The 17,821-nt window shown below is 45.9% G+C and overlaps 1 protein-coding gene and 1 pseudogene across 1 annotated transcript; one reads left to right on the top strand and one right to left on the bottom strand.

Annotated features, from left to right (window-relative positions):
- Positions 1 to 3,505: 3,505 nt before the first annotated feature.
- Positions 3,506 to 7,104, top strand: LOC129397259 (dynein light chain Tctex-type 3-like; annotated as a pseudogene).
- Positions 7,105 to 12,135: 5,031 nt separating this feature from the next.
- Positions 12,136 to 15,094, bottom strand: LOC129397258 (uncharacterized). The gene has a single exon (XM_055108558.2). The coding sequence runs from the start codon at positions 13,515 to 13,517 to the stop codon at positions 12,387 to 12,389; it is 1,131 nt and encodes a 376-aa protein (XP_054964533.1). The 5' UTR covers positions 13,518 to 15,094; the 3' UTR covers positions 12,136 to 12,386.
- Positions 15,095 to 17,821: the final 2,727 nt, after the last annotated feature.

Below are 17,821 nucleotides of genomic sequence, written 5' to 3'. Positions count from 1 at the left end.
CTGCGCAGTCATTTGGCCTTTGTGTTTAGGAAGGGCAGATTGATAGAGCACAAAGTCCAACCCCTTCATCTAGCAGAAGCTGCAAACCCAGACAGAGGAACGAGGGCTTTACCTGAGTCTTGTCTGCTGCTGGGGCTGGCTTCGGGTTGCATCCAGTTCTTTGGATTTTGAGGATCCAAAGCACCCAGGTCTCCTCCAGGTCCTCAACCTCTGGGAGCTGCCCCAGGCAGAACTTGGCAGGCAGGCATAACAGGTGGGGTGGGAGGGGGAACCTCAAGGCAAGAAGGTGTCATGAGACCCCTGGGCCGGCAGAGTTCCTCAGGAGGGTGGCATGGACTTTGCATTTTGCCAGTTCTCTGAGCTCCTACTCCGGGGTGGATATGCACTGAGGATGTAGTCTCTGTGTGATGATGGGGAGGGCGGGGAGGGGCACCTGGTGCCTGTGAAGGCGCAAGAGAGGGCCCTAAGGTGCAGGACCAGGACTAAGCTGCTACAAGGAGGTGGTGCTTAGGTTGAAGCCTGAGGACTAAGTAGGGGCGAGGGGTGGGCAGAGGGGAGGAGCGTGAGCTAGTGTTTTTGAGGGAGCTGCATGGAAGCCTGCACGTGGCCAGGAGAGGGGGAATGGGTTTGATCCTGGGGGCACAAGAAGGCCCTTCAGGGGTTTAAACTGGGTGCTGGCACTAAATGGGTTTTTTCTTGTAATAAACTTTGTGTTGAGGTCTGTAGCACATACTGAAAAGTACATAAACACACACCCTGACAGTTTTTCACAAAGTGAAGGCACTAGCATATCCATCATCCAGATAAAGAAAAGGAAGTTGGAGTTTATTTTAACACTTAAACATCTGATTACAGTCTGGCATCCAGGAAGGGCAGAGCAGCATGTGTCAGACCAGCCTACGCCTGATCATTACACACACTATTTGAAAAGCACTAGAGCCTGCTGAGATACCGGCAAGAGAGGGAGAGCACGAACCATCAGAAGAAGTGAAACCTCATGTGGCTCACAGGGAATAAAACAGAAGGTGGCAGGCTTACTAGGCCCAGGAGCCAAGTCACTTCAGGACGTTCTTGGCCGCTGCACACTGGTGTGGGGGCACATCCCAGAAAGGAGGAAGCCATAGAAGCCCCCAACTTTGCCTTGTATAGTCTCATCAAGTTCTTGGCAGGTTCCTGTATTATACATAAACAGGGCAGAATTCCAAATGGAAAGCAACACTTGGAAGGCTGGAAAAGCTGAGTAGAGATTTCAGAAGATGTGCTGGGGAGAAGAAGTTTAGAATTCATTTTCCATCAAATTAGAGGGATTTAGTAACTATTTCAGACTTTGCATCGAAAACCCAGGGTGTAGGCCTTAGGATTAGGACCACATCACAGAACTCAAATCTAGGGTCTAGGACTGAGGGCAACACTAAGATAGACCTACCCTCGTAAAGCCTAAAATGAAGGCTTCGCAGAATCAGGGCGATCGCTAGTAACCAAACTCTGCTAAAACAAAAGTTTTTGTGGGAAAAAACTGAATCCAGAGTGTCTATAGTATATTATTCAGAATATCCTGTATATAACCACATCAGTAGGCACGACAGGAAGTGGGAATATATGACGTGATCAAGAAAAAAAATCAGGCTGGGTGCGGTGGTGCACACCTGTAACCCCAGGACTTTGGGAAGCCGAGGCGGTTGGATTGTTGGAGCCCAGGAGTTCGAGACTAGCCTCGGCAACATGGTGAAACCCCATCTCTACAAAAAATACAAAAAATTAGCCAGGCATGGTGGTATGTGCCTGTAGTCCCAGCTACTCAGAAGGCTGCGGTGGAAAGATCATTTGAGCCTGGGAGGTTGAGGCTGCGGTGAGCTGTGATAGTGCCATTGCACTCCAGCCTGGGTGACAGAGTGAGACCCTGTCTCAAAAAAACAAAATCAAAACAACCCATAAACCAAGGTGTTGAAATCATTCAATAAAAATGTTAAAATAATTATGAACGTTTTTCTTAGACATAAGTGGATGCTTTTTTATTGCCTTTTGATACGTCCTGAGTTTGTGTGTGTGTGTAGGTATATGTGTATATATATATTTATTTATTTAATTGACAAAGATTGTGTATATTCCAGGTGTCCCGTGTGATGATTTGCTACACATGTGCATTGTGTGATTATCACCACTGAATTAGGACACCCATCCCCACCTGTGCTGCACATTAGATCGCCAGAACTTATCTTTTTTTCTTTTTTTGAGACGGAGCCTCGGTCTGTCGCCCAGGCTGAAGTGCAGTGGTGTGATCTTAGCTCACTGCAACCTCCGCCTCCCGGATTCAAGCAATTCTCCTGCCTCAGCCTCCTGAGTAGCAGGGATTATAGGCGTGCACCACCATGCCCGGCTAATTTTTGTATTTTTAGTAGAGACGGGGTTTCGCCATGTTGTTCAGGCTGGTCTCAAATTCCTGACCTCGTGATCCGCCCGCCTTGGCCTCCCAAAGTGCTAGGGTTAGAGGCGTGAGCCCCCATGCCTGGCCTATGGCGCAGGCTTAAGTGCAGTGTTGCGATCTGGCCTCACTGCAACCTCCACTTCCTGGGTTCAAGCAGTTCTTCTGCCTCAGCCTCCTGAGTAGCTGGGATTACAGGCAACTGCCACTGCACCTGGCTAATTTTTGTATTTTTAGTAGAGATGGAGTTTCACCATGTTGGTCAGGCTGGTCTCAAACTCCTGACCTTAGGCAATCTGCCCACCTTGGCCTCCCAAAGTGCTGGGATTACAGGCATGAACCACCATGCCCAGCCCCACAGAACTTATCTTTAAACTGAGAGTTTGTACTCTTGATCTGCATCTCCCCATTTCCCCATTTGCAGAAGAAAAGTCAGTAAACTTGAAGACAGGTTAATAGAAATTATCTAAATTGAAAAACAAAGTGGAAGAAGAGATTGAAAAAGAATAAATGAGCAGAGACTCAGTAAACTGTGAGACAGTATAACAAATGCGTAACTAGAATCCCAGGAGAGGAGAGAAAATGTGGCAGAAAAAAAAATACGGAGAAATATTGGCCAAAATTGTTTGGTTTTTAAAAATGCGGTCTTGACCCAGTTTTGAGGCCCTAGCTTTGAGGTCCTGGCTAGAGGCCAGTCAGTCCTCTAGAGCAGCCAATCAAGTTTACACCCTCAACTACCTCCCTTCTTCAGCTCAAGCTCCAGGCCAGCACTCTGACACCCCAGGGCAGTACCAGACATCCTGCAACAGCCCCTGTGGCCCAGCGCCAGCTGAGATTATTCTAGTCAGTCTCAGTCTGCTGCCTCTGCCTCACCTGTTCCTTCCTGGGAAACCACAATAAGGGGTCTTGCCCACATTCCCCTGCTCCCTGTGCCCCATAACCAGTGGTTGCTTCCACTGAGTGGCCCTGCGTGGAGTGCTGTTTCTCCCCAGGGAACTGAGTGCGACATGTCAAATTTACCGTTTCTCTCTTGATCTGCATCTGGCCTCACCGGAATCACCACTCCCTCCCCTTAAAAGCAGGATGAATATAAAGAAGGCCACACCTAGGTGCATCATAGTCAAATGCTGAAAATTAAAGATAAAATCATGGAAAAGTAGTAGCCAGGAAAACAAAAACACCTGATGTGTAGGGGAGCAACAATGAAAATAACAGCTGACTTCCCATCAGGAACAGGGGAGTGACGTCACAGAATGCTGAAAGGAGCTAACATCCTACATGCAGGGAAAATATTCCTCAAAAATGAAGCTGGGGCCAGGCGCGGTGCCTCACACCTGTAATCCCAGCACTTTGCGAGGCCGAGGCGGGTGGATCACCTGAGGTCAGGAGTTTGAGACCAGCCTGGCCAACATTGTGAAACCCCATCTCTACTAAAAATACGAAAATTAGCCGGGTGTGGTGGCAGGAACCTGTAATCCCAGCTACTAGGGAGGCTGAGGCAGGACAATCGCTTGAACCCGGGAGGCAGAGGTTGCAATGAGCCGAGATCATGCCATTGCACTGCAGCCTGGGTGACCGAGGGAGACTGTCTCAAAAAAAAAAAAAAAAAAGTTGGAATAAAAACATTTTGGGGTAACTGAATGCTGACAGAATTCATTGTAGGAGGCAAGTACTACAAAATTGCTTAAAAAAAAAAAAGGCTCCCAGGGGGGTGGCCCCAAGAGTTGGGGTTCAGTGTCCTCCAAGCCCTGGTCCTCTCCAATGGGCCTGGGATCTGCCCCACCTGACCCGTTCTCCCGACCCTGAGGTTGGCTTCAATGCTAAGGAAGCCCACAATATTGTCAAAGAGTGTGTGCTGGTGAAGATTATAATCACATCATCAACCAAGCATAGTGGAACAATCCTTAACACATCTGGTTAAGTTGGGAAAAGCTTATACATATATTGTGACCTGTGCAGTGGTCCAGAAGAGCGCATATGGCTTTCATACAGCCAGCTCCTGTTTTTGGAATACCACATCTGATGGAACCTGTACCATCAGATGGGAGAACTGGACCATGAACTGTATTGTCAACGTTTTTGCCATTGCTAGTGTTCTTTAACTGACTAAAAATATTGGGCTATAGCCATTAACTTAAGAATTTGTTAGTGTATCTTTTCAAAAAATGAGTAATATTTATTAGTGTGCTAGATGACAAGCGTGCATTATATAAGCAAAACGCTGTAATCCCAGCACTCTGGGAGGCCGAGACGGGCGGATCACAAGGTCAGGAGATCGAGACCATCCTGGCTAACATGGTGAAACCCCGTCTGTACTAAAAAATACAAAAAAATTAACTGGGCGTGGTGGCGGGTGCCTGTAGTCCCAGCTACTTGGGAGGCTGAGGCAGGAGAATGGCGTGAACCCAGGAGGTGGAGCTTGCAGTGAGCTGAGATCGCGCCACTGCACTCCAGCCTGGGCCACAGAGCAAGACTCCGTCTCAAAAAAAATAAATAAATAAAAAGTAAGCAAAATGAAAAGCACTTAGTGCTTTCTGACAGAATTATAGATGTAATTTTAAGAGTTGCTCCTAGCAAGTTAAAAGTGCATATAAAATATGCAACTCTTAGTTAAAGGGTTTATTATCAGTCTTATCTATGCAAGTAGTAAATTTTGTCATTGCTTTAGTTACAACCATCTGTAAATAATTTTAAAGACTTATTACGTGGGGTTCAAATTGAGTGGAATAAAGTATAGATTAAAAGTATACAATTGGCTGGGCGCGGTGGCTCACACCTGTAATCCCAGCACTTTGGGAGGCTGAGGTGGGTGTATCACAAGGTCAGGAGATTGAGACCATCCTGGCTAACACAGTGAAACCCCATCTCTACTAAAAAATACAAAAAATTATTCAGGCGTGGTGGTATGTGCCTGTAGTCCCAGCCACTCAGGAAGCTGAGGCAGGAGAATTGCTTGAACCCAGCAGGTGGAGGTTGCAATGAACTGAGATCGCACCGCTGTACTCCAGCCTTGGCAACAGAGCAAGACTCAGTCTCAAAATAAATAAATAAATAAAAGAATAATATTAACAAAATAAATGAGTTTAGTGCAGTGATCTTTGTTTTTGGCACATCAGAAATTCTCAGTCATTATTCATGTTTCTTTATGCTGCTGGCTTTTGTGCCCTTGAAGATTATAATAGTGACCAAAATATATATGCAGACTTATTTTTATTGTTGTTGAAGCCTGGTTTAAGAAAAAAAATTCATACCTCGTGAACTTGCTATCTTCTGTGTTTCTAATTAAAATATAATAAATATTATCTTCCTGTGCTGAAAAAAAAAAGGGCCAGGTACAGTGGCTCGTGCCTGTAATGCCAGCACTTTTGGAGGCCGAGGCAGTCAGGTCCCCTGAGGTCAGGAGTTAGAGACCACCCTGGCCAACATGGTGAAACTCCATCTCTACTAAAAAAAAAGTACAAAAATTGCTGGGCATGGTGGCTCACACCTGTAATCCCAGCACTTTGGGAGGCCGAGGCAGGCGGATCACAAGGTCAGGAGATCGAGACCATCCTGGCTAACACGGTGAAATACAGTCTCTACTAAAAATACAAAAAAAAAAAAAAAAAAAAAAAAAGCTGGGCGTGGGCGTGGTGATGGGCACCTGTAGTCCCAGCTGGAGGCTGAGGCAGGAGAATGGCATGAACCCGGGAAGCAGAGCTTGCAGTGAGCCGAGATCGCGCCACTGCACTCCAGCCTGGGCGACAAGAGTGAGACTTTGTCTCAAAAAAGAAAAAAAGGGAAATGATGCCAAATATAAATTCAAACCTCCAGGGAGGAAGGGAGCACTGGAAATAGTAAATATGTGGGTAAATACACTATTTTTTTCTTTACTTGAGTTATTTACAAGACCATTGATTGCTTGAAACAGAAATAACATTGGCATATTGCGGGGTGTATAGTATGTAGAGTAAAATATATGACAATCACACAAAGGATGGGAGTTGTAAGTTTCTTAAATCTACTGTGATTTGTTATGAGGACAGGGCAGGAGAAACTGATAAGCTAAGGCAGCATATTGCTTTCTGTAGCGCAGCCATCTGAAAAATGCAAAGTGTTATAGCCAAAAAGCAAAAGAAGAGGTACAATGGAACTGCTTAAAACTTTTTAAAAATTAGGGCCGGTGGGCGCGGTGGCTCATGCCTGTAATCCCAGCACTTTGGGAGCCAAGGCGGGCAGATCACCTGAAGTCAGGAGTTTGAGACCAGCCTGGCCAACATGGTGAAACCCCGTCTCTACTGAAAATACAAAAGCTAGCCGGGTGTGGTGACGGGCACCTGTAGTCCCAGCTACTTGGGAGGCTGAGGCAGGAGAATCACTTGAACTCGGGAGGCAGAGGTTGCACCGAGCTGAGATCATACCACTGCACTCCAGTGAGACTCTGTCTCAAAAAAAATTAAGGCTGGGCACACTGGCTCTTGCCTGTAATTCCAGCACTTTGAGAGGCCAAGGTGGGAGGATCACTTGAGCCTAGGAGTTCGAGACCAGCCTGGGCAACATAGCGAGACTCCATCTCTACAAAACAAGTTAAAAATGAAAAAAAAGTTTTTTTAATTAAAAAATTCCCCTGAAACATAAAACTTGATCAACCCAATAGAAGACAGGAATGGAAGGACAAAAGAATCAGTACAGAGGAGACAAATGACTAAATAGTAGCCATCAAACTCAAAATTAAAAAATATCAGTAATTACATTATAAGTTAATTTTCTTAAACACTCTAAATAAAAGGCTAAGATTTTCGCATTGGACTTTAAAAAGGAATTTACCAGAATTGCACGTTAAATGAAAGTAGATAGGGTGAAAGAGATCTAGGGGGTGGTCACTGCACTGAGTCATTGATCTGGCAAGATCAACTGGAAGCAACTATTCTGGAGCTCTGGACCCTGTTCAAACACTTACAACCACCAGGAAAGCACTTCCTGAAGGGAGACACTGCTGATTTGTGAGTGAGTGGCATATGTGACCCACCACCATCCTCCCTTCTCAGCTGTAGGGTTGGCTGCCTGCACTCTTGGAACATCTCACTGGTGCCAGGGTAGGCAGTGCTGATCTCCTCCTCCAAAAAAATTGGATCTGTAAATTTTGGCTGGTCTGGTGTACCCTGAGGAAGCAGCACAGGCACCTGCTTTAGTTTTGGCCCTCTTGGCAGTGGTGGCAGCTGCTTCTGTTTACCCTTCTATCAGAAGATTTAGCTTCTTGATGGGCGCCACCAACGTGGTGTTCAGGCACTTTGTGGAGGTTGGCCAAGTGGCTTACATCTCTGGACCTCATGCTGGAAAGCTGGTTGCGATTATAGATGTCGTTGATGAGAACAGGGCTTTGGTTGGTGGAGCTTGCACTCAGGTAAGGAGACAGGCCGTGCCATTTAAATGCATGCAGCTCACTGACTTTATCCTCAAGTTCCCACACAGTGCCCACCCCAGAGGCATGGCCAAGAAGCCTGGCAGAAGGCAACCATCAATACAAAATGGACAGGCACACAATGGGCCAAGAAGAGTGAAGCCAAAGAAGGGGAAGCCAAAATGATAGATTTTGATCATTTTAGTCATGAAGGCAAAGAAAATGAGGAACAGAATGATCAAGAATGAAATTAAGAAGCTTCAAAAGGCTGCTGTCCTGAAAGCTTCTCCCCATATAGCACCTGTTGCCCAGGCTGGAGTGCCAGTGGCATGATCTTGGGTCACTGCAACCTCTGCCTCCCAGGTTCAAGCAATCCTCCCACCTCAGCCTCCTGAGTAGCTGGGACTACAGGCACTTGCCACCAGGCCTGGCTAGATTTTTTTGTATTTTTGGTAGAGACGGGATTTAGCTATGTTGGCCAGGCTGGTCTCAAACTCCTGACCTCAAGTGATCTGCTGGTCTCTGCCTCCCAAAGTGCTGGAATTATAGGCATGAGCCACTGGACACAGCCAAGGACAAATTTCTATAAACATACAAACTAACAAAACTGGGAAAAAAGAACTAGAAAATCAGACTAAACCTATAACAAGTAAGGAGAGTGAACCAATAAGCAAAAACCTCCCAAAAAAGAAATTCCCAGGACCAGATAGCTTTACTGGTGAACTCTACTGAATATTTAGAGATTAATGTACCACTGTTTCTCAAACTCATCCAGAAAATCGAAGAGGGAAGAACACTTCTGAACTCATTCTATGAGGCCAGCATTACCCTGATACCAAAGCTTTGTATCTTGTAGGGTACAAAGATCCTATAAGAAAAGTGGAGGCTAATCTTCCTTATGAAGAAGCAAAAATTCTCAACAAAATACTACCGAACCAAATTCAGCAGTATATTAAATTGATTATACGCCATGGGCAAGTGGAATTTATCCCCAGAGCAAAGGTAGTTTAACATAGAAAAATCTTTCACTGTGCCATGCCATATTAATAGAATGAAGGAAAAATACTAGATTCAGCCAGGCGCGGTGTTTCATGCCTGTAATCCCAGCACGTTGGGAGGCTGAGGTTGGTGGATCACTTGAGGCCCAGAGTTCAAGACCAGCTTGGCCAACATGGTAAAACCCCATCTCTAGTAAAAATACAAAAATTAGCCAGGTGTGGTGGCAGGCGCCTGTAATCCCAGCTACTTGGGAGCTGAGGCAGGAGAATCACTTGAACTCGGGAGGTGGAGGTTGCAGTGAGCCAGGATTGTGCCATTGCACTCCAGCCTGAGTGACAGAGTGAGACTTCATCTAAAAAAAAAAAAAAAAAGATGATCTCAGTTGTTTTTAAAAATTGATTAAATTTGATACCCTTTCATGATAAAAATACTCAATAAACTAGGAATAGAAGGGAATATTCCCTGCATGATAAAGACCGTATGTGAAAAATCCACATCATACGCAGTGGTGTAAGACTAAAAGCTTTCCCCCTAAGATCAGGAAAAAGACAATGATACCCACTTTTGCCACCTCTGTTCAACATAGTACTGAAATTTGTGGCTGGAGAAATTAGGCAAGAAAAAGAAATAAAAGACACCCAACTCTTTTTGTGTATGAGACAGGGTCTCACTCTGTCACCCAGGCTGGGGTGCAGTGACATGATCACAGCCCACCGTGGCCTCAGCCTCCTGGGCTCAGGTGATTATCCCACCTCAGCCTCCCTAGTAGCTGAGACTACAAGCACATGCCACCACGCCTGGCTAATTTTTGTATTTTTTATTGAGATAGTGTTTTGCCATGTTGTCCAGGCTGGTCTCGAACTCCTGGGCTCAAACAATCCTCCCACCTCAGCCTCCCAAAGTGCTGGGGCTACAGGCATGAACCACTGTGCCTGAATATACCCAGATTGGAAAAGAAGTTATCTCTGTTCACAGATCATATGACCTTATATATAGAAAACCCTAAGGAATCCACAAAAATTGTTAGCACTAAATAATGAATTCAGCCATGTTGTAGGATACAAAATCAACACACAAATAGTAGTATTTCTAAACACTAGCAATGAACAATCCAAAAAGGAATTCTACTTACATATCATCAAAAAAGAATAAAATGCTTAGGAGTAAAACAAAAGGTGAGAAAGGCTATACACTAAACTACACAACATTAGTGAAAGAAATTAAAGTCCTAAATAAATGTAAAGACATACTGTGTTCATGAATTGGAAGATGTAATGTTAAAATGACAATACTCTGCAAATTGATCTAAAGATTCAATGTATTTTTGTCAAAATCCCACTGTTGTTTTCTGCAAAAATATAAAAATTCATCCTAAAATACATATAGAATTTCAGCAGACCCTGACTAGGCATTCTTGATAAAACAGAACAATGTTGATAAAAACAGAACAATGTTGGAGAACACATACTTCCCAATTTGAAAACTTACTACAAAGCTACAGTATTCAAAACAGTATGGTACGAGCATAAGAATAAACATGTAGACAGATGGAACTGAAAGAAAAACCCTCATATATGTGGTCAATTGACTTTTGATGTGGGTGCCAAAACAATTAAATAAAGTAAGAACAGGCTGGGCACGGTGGCTCATGCCTGTAATTCCAGCACTTTGGGAGGCCAAGACGGGTGGATCACGAGGTCAGGAGTTCAAGACCAGCCTGGCCAAGATGATGAAACCCTGTCTCTACTAAAAATACAAAAAAATTAGCCGGGCATGGTGGCAGGCACCTGTAATCCCAGCTACTCGGGAGGCTGAGGCAGAGAATTGCTTGAACCTGGGAGGCAGAATCTGCAGTGAGCTGAGATCATGCCACTGTACTCCAGCCTGGGCGACAGCGAGACTCCATTTTGGATAAAAAAACAAAAAGTAAGAACAGTCTTTTCAAAAATAGTGCTGAGACAGCTGAATAGCCACATGCAAGAGGATGAAGTTTAACTCTACTAAGTTGGCAATGATTTCTTCAGTATACCACCAAAAGCACAGGTAACAGAAGAAAAAAACAGATAAATTGGGATTCATTAAAATAAAAAACTTGTGTGCACCAAGGGACATCATGAGAGTGAAAAGACAACTTAGGGAATAAGAATAATATTTGTGCCTCATACATCTGATGACAGATTAATACCAGATCATATAGGAAACTCCTACAACTGAGCAGAAAAGAAAAAACAAAAAAAGCAAACAAAAGACCTGCCCAGTGAAAAACTGGGTGAAGGATTTGAATAGACATTTCCCAAAGAAGAGATACAAATGAACAATAAGCCCATGAAAAGATCTTCAATATCATTAGTCATTAAAAAATTGCAAATCAAAATCTCAATTTAAAAACTCCAACTATAATTATGCAGTAACATGTATATTTCCCTTTTTAGCTGTCAATTATTGCTCCATGTTTTTATTATTTTTAGAGATGGGGTCTCGTTATGTTGCTGAGGATGGACTTGAACTCCTGGGCTCAAATGATCCCCCCACCTTAGCCTCCTGAGTAGCTGGTAGTACAGGTGCCCACCAGCATGCCTGGCTTGCTCCATGTATTTTTTTGGTTGCAATTTTATTGTGGTGCAATTCATATAACATAAAATTTACCATTTTAACCATTTTTACATGTACAGTTTAGTGATCTTAAGTACATTCACAGTGTTGTGCAACCATCACCACTATTCATTCCCAGCACTTTTTCATCATCCTATACAGAAACTCTGTGCCCTTTAAATCATCATTCCCCCTTCTCTTCTCTCTCCAAGTCCCTAGAAACTTCTTCTTCTTTTTGTTTTTGAGATAGAGTCTTACTTGATCGCCCAGGCTGGAGTGCAGTGGCGCCATCTCTGCTCATTGCAACCTCCATCTCCCGGGTTCAAGGAGGCATGTCCCCTCGTGCCTCAGCCTCCCAAGTAGCTGAGATTACAGGTGCGTGCAACTACACCCGTCTAATTTTTGTATTTTTAGTAGAGATGGGGTTTCACCATGTTGGCCAGCCTGGTCTTGAACTCCTGACCTCAGGTGATCCACCCGCCTTGGCCCCCCAAAGTGCTGGGATTGCAGGGGTGAACCACCGCGCCGGGCCCAGCCCCTAGTAATTCCTGTCTGTATGAATTTGCCTATTCTGGGTACCTCATGTAGGTGGGATCACAAAATTTGCCCTTTTATGTCTGGCTTAATTTCACTTAGCATAGTGTCCTCAAAGTTCATCCACTTTGTAGCATGCCTTAGTCAGCTCTGCCCTTAGTCAGCTCTGCTGCCATAACAAAATGCCACAGACTGGGTGGCTTCAACCAGCGGTCCCCAACCTTTTTGGCAGCAGGGACTGGTTTGGTGGAAGACAATATTTCCACGGGGTGTTGGTGAGGGTATGGTTTCAGGATGAAACTGTTCCACCTCAGATCATCAGGCATTCGTTAGATTCTGATAAGGAGTGCGCAACCTAGATCCCTCGCATGCACAGTTCACGATGAGGTTTGAGCTCCTGTGAGAATCTAGCGGGGCGGCTGAACTGAGAGGGGGTGGAGCTCGCGCGGTGATGCTCGCTCACCCGCCTCCCTCCTCCTGCTGTGCGGCCTGCTTCCTAACAGGCCAGAGACCCGTACCCGGCCACAGCCCTGGGCTCGGAGACCCTGGCTTAAACGACGTAAATGTATTTCTCCACCATCCGGGAAGTGAGGAGCGCCTCTGCCCAGCTGCCCAACTGAGGGGATGTGAGGAGCGCCTCTGCCCGGCCGCCACACCGCATGGGATGTGAGGAGTGCCTCTGCCCAGCTGCCCAACTGGGAAGTGAGGAGAGCCTCTGCCTGGCTGCCCACCATCTGGGAAGTGAGGAGCGCCTCTGCCCAGCTGCCCACTGTCTGGGAAGTGAGGAGCACCTCTGCCAGGCTTCCGCCCTGTCTGGGAAGTGAGGAGAGTCTCTTCCTGGCTGCCCACCGTCTGGAAGTCAGGAGCATCTCTGCCCAGCTGCTGCCCCGTTTGGGAAGTCAGGAGTGCCTCTGCCCTGCCGCCGCCCGGTCTGGTATTTGGGGAGTGCCTCTGCCCAGCTGCCAACCATCTGGGAAGTGAGGAGCGTCTCTGCCCAGCTGCCCACAGTCTGCAAAGTGAGGAATGCCTCTGCCCAGCTGCCAACCGTCTGGGAAGTGAGGAGCCCCTCTGCCCTGCCGCCACCCCGTCTGGAAAGTGAGAAGCGCCTCTGCCCTGACGCCCAACTGTCTGGGAAGTGAGAAGTGCCTCAACCCAGCCGCCCACCCTCTGGCAAGCGAGAAGCACCTCTGCCCGGCTGCCGCCCCATCTGGGAAGTGAGGAGTGCCTCTGCCTGGCCACCGCCCCATCTGGGAAGTGAAGAGCACCTCTGCCTGGCTGCCCACCATCTGGGAAGTGATGAGGGCCTCTGCCTGGCTGCCAACTGTCTGGGCAGTGAGAAGCGCCTTTACCTGGCTGCCCACCGTCTGGCAAGTGAGGACCGCCTCTGCCCAGCCACCCTGTCTGGCAAGTGAGGAGTGCCTTTGCCCAGCTGCTGCCCTGTCTAGGAAGTGAGGAGCGTCTCTGTCCGGCTGCCGCCCTGTCTGGGAAATGAGGAGTGCCTCTGCCCAGCTGCTGTGCAACCTTCCAAGTGTGAAGTGACAGCCTTGTGTGTGATCTTTTCTGTCTTCCCCAAGTTTGCATTTTCGACATTAAAGTTTACTTTTTAGTTAAAAGTTTTAAATTGGAGAATATAAAATTAAAATTAAAATTAAAAAAATGTATTTCTCTCAGTTCTAAAGGCTGGAAGGCTGAGATCAGAATGCCAGCATGACTGGGTTTGCTGAGGGCTTTCTTTTAGGCTTGCAGAGGTTGCCTTCTTGCTGTGTCCCCACCTGGCACAGGGGAGAGTACTCATGGCTCTTCCTCTTCTTATGGGGCACTCATTCCATCATGGGGTCCTGCCCCCATCACCTCATCTAAACCTAATTTTCTTCCAAAGGCCCCATCTCCAATGCCATCATATTGGGGGTTAGGCCTTCCATACACATTTTGAGGGGGCACAGTTAAGTCCATAGCATGTATCAGAATTTCATTCCTTTTTAAAGCTGAGTAATATTCTGTTGCATGTGACATACCGCATTTTGCTTATCCATTCATATGCTGATGGACTTTTGGATGGTTGCCACCTTTTGGCTATTGTGAATAATACTGCTATGAACACTGACGTACAGTATCTGAGTCTCAGCTTCCCATTATTTTTGGGTAAATACCTAGGAGTGGAATTTCTGGATCATATAATAATTGTATGTTCAACTTTTTTTTTTTTTTTTTGAGACAGAGTCTTGCTCTGTTGCCAGGCTTGAGTGCAGTGGCACAATCTTGGCTCACTGCAACCTCTGTCTCCTGGGTTCAAGCGATTCTCCTGCCTCAGCCTCTTGAGTAGCTGGGATTACAGGCTATGATCCACCCGCCTCGGCCTCTCACAGTGCTGAGATTACTGGTGTGAGCCACCACGCCCGGCCCTCTATGTTCAACTTTTTAAGAAACCACCATGCTATTTTCCACAGCAGCTGCACCATTTTACATTCCAACCAACAATGCTCAAGAGTTCTAATTTCTCCACATTTTCATTAACAGTGGTAATTTTTTTTTCTTTTTCCTTCTCGCCTTCCTACAACCATGCTACTGGGTGTGAAGTGGTATTTTACTGTGCTTTTTTTTTTTTTTTTTTGAGACAGGGTCTTGCTGTGTCACCCAGGTTGGAGTGCAGTGATGCGATCACAGCTCACCTCAGTCTCGACATTTTCTGGCTCAAGTGATCCTCCCACTGCAGCCTCTAGAGTAGCTGGGACCACAGGCGCACACCACCACACCCACTAATCTTTGTATTTGTGTTGAGACAGGGTTTCACCATGTTGCCCAGGCTGGTCTGAAACTCCTGGGCTTAAGTGATCTGCCCACCTTGGCCTCCCAAAGTGCTGGGATTACAGGTGTGAGCCACCACACCTGGCTGAGCATCTTTTCATTTGCTTTTTTACCATTTGTATATCTTCATTGGAAAAATTACTCAGATCTTTCGCCCATTTCAAAAAATGGGCTATTTTTCATTATTGAATGGAGAGGGTTCTATATATAGTCTAGATACAAGGCTCTTATCAAACAGGTACATATCTATATACGTATATCTTGATGTGTCGCTGAGGCTGGAGTGCTGTGGCTCAGTCACGGTTCACTGCAGCCTCAACATCCTGGGCCTGAGTGATCATCTCGTCTTAGCCTCCCCAGTAGTTGGGACCACACGTGTGCCAGCACGCCTGGCTAATTTTTGTATTTTTTTGAACACATTTTTGAATTTGTTGAGGATTTCTTTTGTCTCTACACATAAGAAATATTTCTCTGTAGTTTGGTGTTGTAATGTTTCTGTTTGAATCCCATATTGAATGGGAGTTAGCAGTATTTATTTTGGGAAAATAAATCCACATTTATAATGCCTTTACCAAATAATATAAAATATATTTTTATAAAACTTAAAAAGGTTAACAATCAGCAAAGCAAGGGGGAGAATGTGACAAAATTATCTGATCACACAAGTAATACTTGTTATGTTGAAAACTTAATGAACAGAGAAAAGTAAAAAGAAAAAACTGCTATCAGTGATTACTACTATTAACATTTTCACATATTTGCATCTATATCCACATATACATATATATAAAAAGTAGGACATATTGTATCTACTACTTTTCATTTATATTTATTTATTTATTTTTGAGACAGAGTCTTGCCTTGTTGCCCAGGCTGGAATGCAGTGGCACAATCTCAGCTCACTGTACCCTCTGACTCCCGGGCTCAAGCGATTCTCCTGCTTCAGCCTCCCGAGTAGCTGGGACTACAGGTGCATGCCACCACGCCTGGCTAATTTTTGTATTTTTAGTAGATACAGGGTTTCACCATGTTGGCCAGGCTGGTCTCGAACTCCTGACCTCAAATGATCCCCCCGCCTCAGCCTCCCAAAGGGCTGGGATTACAGACGTGAGCCACTGCGTCTAGCCTTGTATCTACTACTTTTTAACAGACAGTTTTACTTAGCAATTTTGTATATGAATGCAGTCATGTGTCTCTTCGGGCGCTTTAAGCTGTGTGTAAGAGGAAGCCCTCCTCAGGCTGGCACACCCACTCAGAAAATATTCTAATGCTTACACATCAGAAGCCAGAGCGAGGACGGTCTTCTGTCTGAAAGGTCCAGGTGTTCCAAGATGTCCTTAGGTCTCAGGTTCTTCCTGCCTCCCTGCCCCATCATCCATAGCATCAGCTCTGTGTTAGGATGGCTGCCTGCAGTGTGGGGTGCTACATGCTCCCTTGTCCGCACGGTGGGAGGACCTGGCTTCCTGCAGTGATCACCCTGGATTTAGTGTCAGGAGAGACCTTTCCCAAAGACTGGGCAAGCCTCTCCTGTTCCAGAACCAGCCACTGGGCACCAGCCAAGCCTGTCCCTTGAGCTGAGGCTAATTACTCAGCCTCATTACTGCTATTTTGGGTGGGCTGGGAGAGGGGTGTGGCTTTAGCATGTCCATCGCAGTGTGCACCACGAAAGTTAAAAAAGTCAAATAGTGCTTAAAAATATCAATGAGTCGGCCAGGCGCGGTGGCTCACGCTTGTAATCCTAGCACTTTGGGAGGCCAGGGAGAGCAGATCACTAAAGCCTGGAAGTTTGAGACCAACCTGGGCAACATAGCGAGACCCTGTCTCTATTTTTTAAAAGTCACACACACACACACACACACACACACACACACACACACACACACATACATGCACCAGCAAGTTGCTGACCCACTCTGTTTCATCTAGAGGCAAATATTTTTCAATTCTTTATGCTATTTTTCCCAGGATTCCCCTCCAAGTTTCTCAAGCGTATCCTTCTATCCTCCTGCACTACCATTGCTTGATACCTAGTGTGGAGACTGAGGACTCCCTCTGCTCCCCTACAGCTGCATCTCCCGCCTCCCCACTTCCCCTCCTATGGCATCAAGCTTAGGAGCTATTATGACTGGAATTGTGTTCCCCTACATATGTTGAAGCCCCAAGCCCCCATGTGACTGTTTTCGGGGGTAGGGCTTTTAAAGAGGTAATTACGCTTAAATAAGTTCATAAGGGACCATATGAGAGGAAGAGACACCAGGCTTGGGTGTACACAGAGAAGGGCCACGTTAGGATACAGGGAGAAGACAGAAGACGGCTGGCTGCAAGTCAAGGAGAGCAGCCCCAGGGGAAAACAACCCTGCCAGCACATCGATCGTGGGCCTCCAGCCTCCAGAACTGTGAGCAAATCAACATCTACTGTTTAAGCCTCCCCGTCTGTGGTATTTTGTTATGGCAGTCCTAGGAGACTAATACAGTGTTAATCATTAGTAATTAGTAGACAAATACAGTAACAATTTGGCTAAATCAATAGTGATTTTATAATTGTAATTATGCAAATGTTGTTTGCTGCTGAAACAAGCTGTGTACTATAACTTTTTTCCTTTCTGGAATAACTTATTTTGTTTTAACTGGAGGGTAAAATCTCTCTGTCTTTGTCTCTGTCTCTTTTGTGTCTAGTTTTCTTTTTTTTTTTTTTGAGATGGAGTCTCACTCTGTTGCCCGGAATGGAGTGCAGTGGCATAATCTTAGCTCACCGCAACCTCTGCCTCCCGAGTTCAAGCGATTCTCCTGCTTCAGCCTCCCGAGGAGCTGGGATTACAGGTGCATGCCATCATGCCCAGCTAATTTATATATTTTTAGTAGAGATAGGGGTTCACCATGTTGGTCAGGCTGGTCTCGAACTCCTGACCTCAAGTGATCCGCTCGCCTTGGCCTCCCAAAGTGCTGGGATTGCAGGCGTCAGCCACCACACCGGGCCTCATGTCCAGTTTTCTATACATCAGTTTTCCCCCTAAGTGGTCCAGCAAAAAATGCCTTTCTATCTTCTTCCCGACTCCACACCTCAAATCGGCAGTTTGCGCCTTCCACCC

This window comes from Pan paniscus, chromosome 13, assembly GCF_029289425.2.
Source record: "Pan paniscus chromosome 13, NHGRI_mPanPan1-v2.0_pri, whole genome shotgun sequence".
Taxonomy (NCBI): domain Eukaryota; kingdom Metazoa; phylum Chordata; class Mammalia; order Primates; family Hominidae; genus Pan; species Pan paniscus.
This window is presented reverse-complemented; position numbering and strand designations above follow the sequence as displayed.